Source organism: Melozone crissalis, unplaced genomic scaffold (assembly GCF_028551555.1).
Source record: "Melozone crissalis strain CALT ecotype California unplaced genomic scaffold, PUWL_Pcris_2 ptg000042l_1, whole genome shotgun sequence".
Classification (NCBI taxonomy): domain Eukaryota; kingdom Metazoa; phylum Chordata; class Aves; order Passeriformes; family Passerellidae; genus Melozone; species Melozone crissalis.
In genome coordinates, this window is record NW_026535820.1 from 61,971,851 (window position 1) to 61,983,368 (window position 11,518).

General features: G+C 38.6%; 1 protein-coding gene across 1 annotated transcript in view; it reads left to right on the forward strand.

Moving 5' to 3' along the window:
• The window catches only part of CDKAL1 (CDK5 regulatory subunit associated protein 1 like 1), a 377,883-nt gene extending 369,569 nt beyond the window's left edge, over positions 1-8,314 (forward strand). Inside the window, exon 16 of the mRNA XM_054284911.1 lies at positions 7,612-8,314. Coding sequence (XP_054140886.1) covers positions 7,612-7,818 — 207 coding nt within the window. The 3' untranslated portion in view covers positions 7,819-8,314. The remainder of the gene's footprint in view (positions 1-7,611) is intronic.
• Positions 8,315-11,518: the final 3,204 nt, after the last annotated feature.

Below are 11,518 nucleotides of genomic sequence, written 5' to 3' on the forward strand. Positions count from 1 at the left end.
TATATCAGTTAATTCTACTCTGCTGTATGTGAAAGACCTTTGAAATCTCCTGATTTTGAGAGACAATGTCCCTTGAGTAAAACCAGTATTTCTCATTTCACTGTTGATATGTGAATATCATTCAGTTATATTGGTGGTTCTTGTGACATGAATATACATTTTCAGATCTAGGTATTCATTTTCTGGGATACTCTTTCTGATGGAAACCTTTTGTGTCTTTGCCTGTAGCTACCATTGACTTCCACATAATTGTCACTGTTGTTTCAAGATTTAAAAGGGAAGCAAAGAGGTGACGGTCTCTGAAAGCTTGTGCTGTAAAAAAAACCATATTTCATTTAATATTCTCACTTGTAGAGCAGACTTTGAACATTCACGTGTTGTCTTTCTTTCATCATCCAACAAAATAAACTGGGAAAATGGTTGTTATTATAAGCACAACTTTAAAATTCTTATTTTAAAAAACATCACCCCCCCCATCCCCAAAAAAAAAAAATGTTAGTGATCTTTTGAAGAAGGAGCAAGCTGGAATCCTATGGAATGGTATCTAATAATACAGGCTGTGGTAAAAAATGATATCTAGTGTTAGTACAAGTTAATGTACATCCTGTAATTCATTGTAATGTATTTTCAAAGCCATGAAGCCTGTCCTAGTGATCTCTAGGAAACAGATTTGTCTGTTAGCCAGCTAATTACCAGATAAGTGCCCAGAGCAAGTACCTGCCATCTCCTTCATAAAACTGTCCTGGGCACAGGGAGATAAATAGTGACAGAACCCCATCCTGAATTTTTCCACATTGTGCTGCTATGTTCATCCTTCATTTCAAGTCATTGCTTGGATGAGTTTTGAAATGCAAACATTTTCTGTTTAGAAGACCTCTCAGTTCTGTTGTGGTTGCAGGTGCTGGCTGGAATGCTGGCTGTCATGTCCTTTGATTCTGTCATAGTGATTGACACCCCACACACCTCATTGCAAAAAAAATAAAGCTCAGAACCCAGGCATCACACATTTTTAAAGATGTTGTGTCTGACCTTGAATGACAGGTTATTTTGACAGTGCATTGTTTGTGTGGTGGAACGATACTGAGTCACTAAGTTTAATAGCAGCACAAAATACAAATACGTAGAAAGAGATTCAAGTCCTGGCTGGAAGCATTTATAGGTAAATATGAAGAAACAGGGTAAAACAAGTGGATATAATGAAAAACAGCACAAGATTTTGTTTTAAACATTTTGGAGGTGTTTTTTGGCTTGTGTTTTCTCAATTGTTTGTTTCTCTTGTTTTTGTTTCTTTTGTTAGTTGAGCTTTTTGGTTGTTTTATTCCTGCTCAAAGTGTACATCACAAAGGAAGTTATTTAATAAGCCCCAGTTGCTCAGCCTTCTGTCTAGCATCTAAGTGCTTTTTGAATTTTGAGAGCTGATTGAGGGAATAATATGAAAGACTGGGGGAGGAAAAAGAAGTAGGTAGGCAAGGGCCTAGCCTTAGGTAAGAACATGGAAGAGAGCAAGGAGATGTCTGCCAAGAAAAACACCGATGCAGCCATACAGTAATGGTGGGAATTTACAGAGAGAAAATTAATTCATTTAATACTCTTAAATAGGAATATTAAAATTTGAATTTAATGTAGGCGGAGGAAGTTCCAGATGTGTTTCTATATGACATGACAAGTTTATGTTCCTTGTGGCGTCTCTGCCTTTGTTTATTTGAGAGGCTGCGTGGTCAGATGATGCAAGAGAGAAATGAGGAGAAGTAGAAGGAAAAGAGAATGGACAGAAGGAATTATTGTAGTAGTAATCAAGGTAAAAGTTGACTAGTGAGCAAAATGGTTTTTTCCACGCTGATCAAAGGAACCAGACGGATCATGCAGGTGTTACTGGAAAGAGCACAGACTTTACTGACTTGCTGTGCAGGTCAGGGAAGGCCCTGGTTAAAGATTGTGTCCATAAAGGATGACAGCTGGAAGGAACTGTCAGATTTAATGGAGATGAGCTTGAGGTCAATCAGTCTCTACAGCCTCCCATTATTACCTGTATAGTTGTATTTGACCTTGGTGCAGCCTCTGGGAGTATTGCTGCCCTGCCTGGACTGGGTCATTTGCGGGGATCCTGCTATAAAAGAGGAGGTGGGAGCTGTAAGGAGTTCAGATGTGCATCATGGAGTTGGTCAGGGGCTGGAGCAGCTGGGCTGTGAGGAGAGGCTGAGGCTGAGCCTTGGTCAGGGCTGGAGCAGGGGTGGCTTCAGGGGACCCCAGCAGAGGCCCCCAGTGCCTGCACAGGGAGGGGTTCCTGACAAGAACAAGCCAAGTGCCTCCAACTGGGACATGGTGGGGTGAGACACTGGGCCTAGGTTGGAATGAGAGGTTCAGAAGGATGTAAAGGGAAGCATTTTCCAATTAATGGGCTCCAGCAGGGGAACAAAGGCACAGAGAGGTTGTGGTGTCCATCACTGGATGTTTTCAGATCCCAAAAAGAAGAAATAACATGCAATTCCTTTGCAAAAGGACCTGGGTGCTTTATTTTTTTCCCCTCAAGGTTTCTCATTTTTTAAAATGGGTAAGTAAACTCTGCATGTATTGGGAATCAGCAAATTCCTAGGAACAGTGTACAGCTGATAACATCTGACACAAGCATGCTTGTAGACAGCATTTTCTTTTAACAGCATCATACTGTGCATTCATTGGAATACATGGTGGCAGGGATGCTTCTTAGAGGAATTACCATGTTTATTCCATTAGGAAAAAAATATTTTCTGTGCCATTTATTTTGTAATTTAAGATCAGCATTCCACATTTGCAGAAGGCTGATAGAATTTTTAAAGTAATAAATCAAAGGAGTTCTCTTAATACCTACAGAATTAAATGTAGGGACATTTCCAGAACTATTCAATGAAACTCAATTTACATATTTTTTGGATGTGTAATCTATATGACCTTCAGTAACTGTTTGTTTTTTTAAATCTGAAAAATGCCTTTAAAGAGTAATAGCCCAGAGTTTCAAATAGTGCAGCAGGAGATGTAATGCATATTTTAACATATTTTTTTTAAATTTGTCACACAGACTTGTTGTGCATGATTATGTAAACGTCCGTGATTTTAAAGCCAGTAGTACAAGTGTGTGATGTACTTGGTTGGGCTAAAAAATTCAGAAGTCTAATTTATCTTGAGATATGCTCAGTCAAGAAGTTTTTCACAGCAGTTAGCTAACACTTCAAGCTCTAACAGTGCCCCTGAGCCATAAAAGAAATTTGCATGTAAGAAATGTTTTGAATCTATTAAAACCTCAGCTCAGAGCTAAAGAGTTTCTCTTATGTCTTTGTTGACTAACATGAAGTGAGATCTTACAAAAAGCTGGGCTGTGATCGACAGATGCCAAATCTCAGGTTTTGATGTGATTATATATTTCTTTCATGCACAGTAGTTTGCTCTGGGACTGGAGTTTCAGAAAGACGGCAATCAATGGGTCTGTGCAAGAGTACACAAAATATATTACTCCTGGCAGTCGTTAAGGCAGAATTATTCAAAAAAAAATCTGAAATGCATTTGATCATACACTAGAAGTTTTAATAATTTATATTATACCTTATTAGCAAAGTCTTGTGTTTACTTTGTGACTGCCAAAACAAGATGAAAGGCTGCCTCCGTGGAAATACAAGATGCTTAGCTCAAAGTCTCTGTCTGTGCATTTCAGTTTGGTAATTTCCCTTCCTTCCCTCAGTTTGATTAATAGTATATATAATTTTGAATCTTAGAGTATCTTTTCCTTCATTGTGGTCCTATTTAGTGAGAGCAATGCTTAACAAGTCTACCAAAGAGTTTGTGGCCTATCAGGACTGAAACTAGTACAAACACATATTATTGAAACTTCTTTACCTTCGGGCTTTCTCCCAGCACTTTTTGGTTGAAAGAGACTTTGAATTTTGTTCTAAATTCCACTGAAATGAATCATTATGGTAATCTTTCTAACTCTTGCAGCTACAAAAGTGTGATATCTGAACTCAGCTTAAGGAACTGTTGCACTCTGACTAGTGATTTTATGTGGTAAATATCACAGCTATATCAGGTCAGAATATTGCAGAAATTACCTAAAGATTTCCTTGGAAAGATAATGCACTGTGAATATTGTATCTAGAGACAGAGATACGAAAAAGGACTGTTCAGAATTAATCCTTCTATTAAGTGAGAGCATAGTGAGTGGACAATGTAAATGCTAGTTCAAAAAATTAGTTTTTTACCTCCACCGAGGTTTTTTACACCAAAAGTGCATAGAGTCATACATACAGTGTTTTTCACTAACACAGCTGTTTATGGGATACTTGTGTGCCAGGAAGAACTGCTTATATTCTTGGCAGGCCAGGCTGTGGCAAGGGCCACTCAGCCCTTACTCAGGAGGGAGAGGGTGCAGGGACACAGTGCCTTTAGCAGGGCTCCTCTTCCTCCTGGGGAATTTGTGCACAACAGACTCTGAGCAAGAGGCATCCACCTGCAGGTGTCTCTGAGCGATTATCCTGGGTTTAAAAGCTCTCTATGAATCTCAGGATGGGGACAAAAAGACTGTTATTTTCTACAGGAGCCTTTCAGTCTCAGGGAGCCAGATGTATCTTTTTTTTTTTTTCACAGATGCACATTCTGTGATGATAATGAGGGAAAATTTCATGGAAGCCTGTGGTATTACTCATGTATCAGGCAGAATTTTGGGCCAAACTAGAGAAGAGTGCTTAGAAAACATAAATCAGATGAATACACTCTTTACTTTCCTTGGAAGGGAATATTTGGCAGGATCAGCTGAAGAGGTACATTATCAAACAGAAACACAGCATGTTTAAGTGGTAAGCTGTGATGTCTTTAAGAAAAGGGTCACTTCAGTTTGCAATTTCAGGTATTTTTGTCTTTCTACCAAAAAAAAATCCAAAACACCTAAACCAAAAAAAAAAACACCCAAGAAATGGGTTTACTGTATCAGCATGATCATCTCATTTATTGGAATATGATGAAGTAAGGAAAAAACAGATTTCACAGCTGTACAGGCTGACTTAGATGAGATGCTACTTGGACAACTCACCAGCAGTGTTCACCACCACTGGAACTTTGTAAACCTTGCCAAAATCTCTTGTGCCATTCTGTCCTATCAGCAGTATGCAGCACTGCCTAATGCATATGCAGTGCATGTTGCAGTAGAGCTGTAAGAACACAGTATGGTAACAAAAAAAAAGGCAGTATAGGCATGATCAAAATTATAGCAGGAAGATGAGACTCTTTGGTTTTATGTTGGAAAACAGAAAAACTGTATAACATAAATGAAATGCCAGTGAAACCACTACTGTAAACTATGTTACAGAAACATGATTGAATGCATGAAACACTGATGTGCTTAACTGTTAGTGAAGGAGAAAATTTAAAAGAAGACTCTCAAAACATTTTGCAACTTACAATTTATGTTTGGGGCATTTTGCTGGCTGTCCCTAATCTTCCTGAGACATATAGATAGTGAGGAGAAGGTCCAACATTATTTATGAGGTACTGGCCCTTTTATCTGTTTGCCAAGGGATAGCATCTAGTCTTGTATGAGTGAATAACTATGATTTTATCATGCAGTGTAGAAATATTTAATTAGGAGTCAATAGGCCGATTGTAGTCAGCCAAATTTTAAGTCATGATTCAGTGAAAAACAAATATCAGAAGAAATAAAACTTAAGTTGTACTGATATTTTTACAGCCTTATCCTTTCCTTTAAATCACTTTAGCCTTAGTGTTAATGTACCAACAATACATGTAAAAACAGGTCATTTCCATAAATTAAGCACCTTACATTAGAGATTTGTGAGACCTGCAAAGAAATGAAATGCTTTATAAATGTCTAGAAAGAATAAATTGAAAACGAATTTCAACTCATTTGTAAAAAATCCTTAATACTGTACATTTTCCAGTTTAATCAGCTTTGATTTGGGAGGACAAAATAGCTGTGCCAAGTGCTAAAATTTCAAACACCTTAGAAATTGATTGTAATTAATAACTTAACAATAATTTTTGATTAAGTAAACATGCTCTGCCCAATATAGATTCAAGTTCTGAAGTGGTGCCATTCCTGTGCCTCACTCTGTGGAGAATTCCACCCCAGTGTGCTTACCTGTTTCCTTTCCTCTGTTTACCCAGTTGACGTTCTTCTAGGTGCTTATGTGTGAGAAGTCACCCTCATTTCATAGTTCACTTGATCAGTAACCCTTTGCCTGTGTGAATTGGGATCCAAGTCAGCAATAACTCAGTTGTTAGAACAGCACTTACTCCAGGCTGTCATTTGCCCCTTTGATGCTTACTTACCTAACCAGTAGTAATCATTATTTTCCTTCTACAATTACTATAATGGAGCTGATTGCTGAAATGGAAAACAGGAGGCAGTTACAGAAGGTTTGAATTTTTTTTTTTTGTGCTGTCACACTTTCATGGGCAGGCACCTTTCTTGGAGCTTTGATATTTCTTTGAGTTTGCCCAGAAATATGTTTGGTAAAAGACAGAGTGGGCATCTGGTCTGTATTTTTATGTGGCCCTGTTTCAGCTTCTTGGAAATACAAGATTATCCAGATAGGAACTTTCTGGGTCCCTGATTTATTTTATACAAAATGTGAAAGAGAAAAAAAAAATAAAATTGTTTAATCAACAGCCTTTTTTTAGCTGGAAAATTTCAAACCAATTAAAAATCCAGCTGAACTCAATTGAATTCCCAAGAGATTCTTCAAATAGAGGGAGGAAAACAGAAATGATCAACAGAAATATTATATCCTATGATGCAGCATTGTTACACCTTTGTTTAATTACACCTTTACCACTTACATCTCTTGCAAATGTCATCAGAGTTTCACTGGATGATGTTTTTCCTTTTGAGTATCTACAATACTGAACTGAATAAGGAGAAAAGAGAGAAAGGAGCCTTTTACTCTTTTCACTTGGATTTTCTGCTGAAATAGTGATGCAATATCTGTAACTTGTGCTGCAGTTAAAAGACATCATATTCTTGGGGACCTTGGTGCTTGCAGTCAGGTTGGGAATGGTAATGGCAGGCACAGCAGGGAGCTGGGATTCAATATGCTGAATGAGAAGGTGAGTGTTTTAGCACAGCTGCCTCCTGAGGGTCAGGGGAAAGGAAAAGCCCTTTGGGAGGATTTTCAAGCACCACTGAGCTAGCACACCGGGAGTCAATGATTGACTTTGGAAGATCCCTGCTGTGCAAAGGATTGAGTGTTGTGGTCCCCTTTATCACTGGTTAGACATTTCTTTTGGAGAAGCTAAAAATGAGAAAGTAGTGAGATAGCAGCAAAACAAATTAAAAAATAACCATCAAACAGCTGTCTGTGGTGGCAGTGAGGTCTGGAGATTTGTTTCTGTTACTAACAGCTGCATTGACTTGGCAGTTAATTTCATTAGAAATACTGATTTTGTATGGCATTTATAAGATTCCTGTACAAAACACTGATGACCTGGTGACGATGCAGTGCAGGTTGAATTGTTGGTCTTGAAAAGGACATTAATGTGAACCTCAGTACAAACAGGAGAGTGTATTTGGTATGTACAGTCAGAAGGACAGAGCACAGTTTCAATCCTAATGTGTGCATTTCTTCACAGGAGTTCCGACGTTCAGCGCAGAATGGCACAAAGTGGAAAGCACAGCCTAATGCTGAGATCCCAGTGAAAACACGGCTCAGCTCCTGGATGGCTTTGCAGCTGCCATGGCAACAAGAGGGAGGTGGACTGAAGATCCTGTCTGTCAGCCTGGCTCTACTGGCAGTTCTTGTTATGTTTTACTACGGAGGAATGAAAACAGAACTGTGAACTGAATGGGGCTTTTATCTAAACAATGAAACTGCTGTTCAAAATCTTCAAAGGAAACACTTTTACCAGCAAATCTTTTTTTTATTTTAGAAAAAAAAAAAAAGCTAATATAAATTGGGCAATAATTTGTACTCACTCTATGCCTTTCCTGTCATTCAAAGGAGAGAACATTAATAAGCTGTGGGAAGGCCTATCTTGCCAAAACCTGAGATCCTTGCTTGGTAGAACAGGTTGTTACATCTTCTCTTTTCTTTTTTTTCCTAAAATGATGCAACGTTTGCATCACATGCTCTTTCCATATTTGCTGTATCAGATAAAATTGCATTAGTTTTTTAAGGAATCTTTCCATTGATTGATATTGGTCATCTTGTATGGGTAGATTATTTAAAGCTTTCCTAAAGATTTTGCTTGATGCAGTGTGATTGTTTGATATCTGTCTTTTTACATTAGAATGAACACTGCCAGGCCATTAAAGTTTGTTATTTGTTGCTATTTATTTTGCTGTCATGTTTGAAAGAATTTTTTCCTGCTGTCTTGCATCTCTTAATTCACAATGAGTTGTTAGGCTTTTTTAATGCAAGAAGAATTATTTTTTTACATAGAAATATTCCTAAAGGTGTTGGGTTTTTTTATAATTGAATGGGAGGATGTTGTTCTGGTGATAGAGTTCTGTGAAAAGACGGATTTAATACAGTCTGTAGATTTTATACAATCTTTAGAGAACTACCTGGAAATCTCTTAGCTTTGTGCTGTCTCAGTAAAACAATTATTACTCTGTTAGTGGGGAGGCTGCATTTTACACAATGAAAATTTCTAACTACTTAATTCAAGCCATTTTGTCATGACAGGATCTCCACACATCCTGTGAGTGTGCTGGTGAGTCAGGGACTGGACTGTGTGCCCAGTTCTTCCTGCACCTGACCTCGTCATATTGTTGGTTTGTTCATGCCTTGTCACCTTTCTGAATCTTCATCCAAACTTCCACTTGCAGAGACTGTTTAAAATCATAACACAGGCACTGTTGAGGTTTTTTTTTTTGATGTTTGTGTCACATCCAGATGGAGCTGAGCTGTCTTACATGGCTGTTGTGGTTTAACCCCAACAGGCAGCTGAGACACTCACCCCCCTGCAGTGGGGTGGGGGCAAGAATCAGAAGGGTAAAAGTGATAAAACTTAGGGGTTGAGGTAAAGACACTTAGATGGGTGAAGCAAAAGCTGCACATGCAAGCAAGGCAAGCCAAGGAAATAAACCATTCATTACTTTGACAGGCAGGTGCTCAGCCATTCCCAGAAATGCAGAAGAGGCCTTGACTCTGTGTGAGCCCTCCACAGCAGCAGAAAATCCAAAACATAGCCCCATACCTTGCAGTGAAAAAAATTAACTCTGTCCCAGCCAAAACCAGTACATGGTCTCTACAGAGCAGAGGAATAATCCCCTAGTAAGAGTGCTTTGTACTTTATAAATTGGGGATTCATAATAGTTACAGACAATTAACCAGGAGGCTCCACCATGATGCTTTCAGCACAGCCTGTAAATTATAACAGCAGATGTTACTGTCTTCAGGAAATCAGGTGTGTGATCAATCAAATATAAAATTTTTGATAGCAGCCACTGAAGGTCATAAGCCAAGACTCAAAATCCACGCATTTTAAAGGAAAAAAGTAAACAAAAACATACCCTTAATTTTCTTCTGTTTGTTGGCATGCTTTATTTTTGTCAGGCTTTTCTGTACAAAAAGGAAAATATAACAATCAGTAATTAACGTTTTTAACAAATCTGAACAATTCTCAAAAAAAACCCCACCAGCAGGACTCTGGGAGTTGAAATTTTCAGGAAAGTACCACAGATTGCAAGATTCTCAGGAAAACTGTGGATTGGCAAAATCATTATATCCGAGCCAAATTTTCGCATGTGATGGGAATAATCTATGCAGATATGTTGTGTGCCTCTAGCATTATCTCTGTCAGCCACTCTAGCTTATCTAATCGTGGCAATTACAGACTCATTGCATCAGCTATTACAGAGATTTACCAAGCTTGTGATTTAGATTCTGTGCATCGTTGACTTTAATGGGACCAGCTTATTTTCTTAGAAATAGTGCAATATACTGAAAGAGGCGTAAGAAGACTTTGTAAATGACATTGCCTGCAGTATGTTCTTAAACTGAACTTTAATCTGATAAGTAGGAAGTGTTGTTTATCATGTATTTTGTTGCCTTCCTTTAGATTTTGAGAGAGGCTTTTGACACTTTGTGTTGTAGAGCATCATTGTGTTTGTCACTGCATTCTGGTTATGTACAAATAAAGCTTCCAAAGCCACTGAGCTGAGCAAAACAGTTCTGGTCGAACAGCTCACCAGGACCAAGCATGGACTGCCTGGGGCTGCTGGTGCAGCTTGGGAAACCTCAGGAGTGAGTGTACAAGTACATCCTCCTCGTGGAATGAGTTGACCTGAACATCTGATCTGTGATTTGTGGCTCCCTGAATGCCCTAAGTACCCTGCCAGGCGGCATTTTTAATTTTTACATCAACATTATGTTTGAGACCTGCTTCCAATATTCCCTCTTTGCAAGCCATCAGGGTGGGTGAGAAATCTGCTGCACTCCAGCTTAACAAGGTCATTGCAGGAAAAGTTACCTCATAGTCAATTGATCCCACTTTCACACATGCTGAACACACTCATCACTAGAGAATGTGTCTGCTAATAAGCAATCTACATTCAATGACCTTTTGTCAGAGCAAAAAAAAGAATATAATTTCCATTTGATACCAGGAAAGCCTCAACTATTTTCCTTAAGTGTTTGTGGTAGCTCTGAGTTCTCTTTGGCTGTTTGCAATGAGGAATCTTGCAAACCACAGAACCCTGAGTAGCAAAGACATCTCAAATCTGTTGTGAACAGCATTAAGCACACACATTTTATTTTCTACTTAAGCATTGTATGCTGAAGGACTTTGTCATTTAGTCTTTTCATTGTAGCTTTCTAGTAATAGCATACTTGTTTAGAAAAGGAGTATGACATAGAAGAAGTGTTTTATGTAAAGCTTGTTCTATAAAGCAAGAGAAAGAAGAAAAGGTGCTTTTTGAGGAGACTGACCTCTGTTACATCATTCCTTGCACATCTCTGAACATCTGACAGCTACTGTTAATCTAGTTTCACTTCCTGGTTCAACTTCCCATATGGAAAGCTGGAGTGATTTTTGAATAACAGCAAATAATATCAGAAGTGGCAGCAACTGGCAGCTCTGACACTGAGCTTGGCTGTGGCCATTACCCAGAATCCTCCTGCTCTTCTTGAGAAGCAATTACAATTTCACAGGTTGGAATTAAAATTCCCTGCAGTATGCAGGAGAGTAACTGAAACTGTCAAAGTGATTTCAAGCTGCTAATCTCTCCCTGCTCCAAGAGTGAAAATAGAGCCCCTCTTACCCAGGCACAGATTTGACAACTTAAAAACTCCAGCCCTCCACTTCACTTAAATACATATGGAGAGTGGCTTGATCTGCTCACGGAGGATATCTGTAAAGATGTTATGTCTATGAACATTTGTGTGTTATTAACAAGTCTATCTTTTTTAACTTTAAGACGTGTGTAACTTCAGGGACTAAGACGAATATAAAAGAAGTCTTATGCAAGAGCTCTGACAGTTTGGAGGAATGAGTAGGCATGTGCCTGTTTGTGAGAGGCTTATTAAAATCTTTA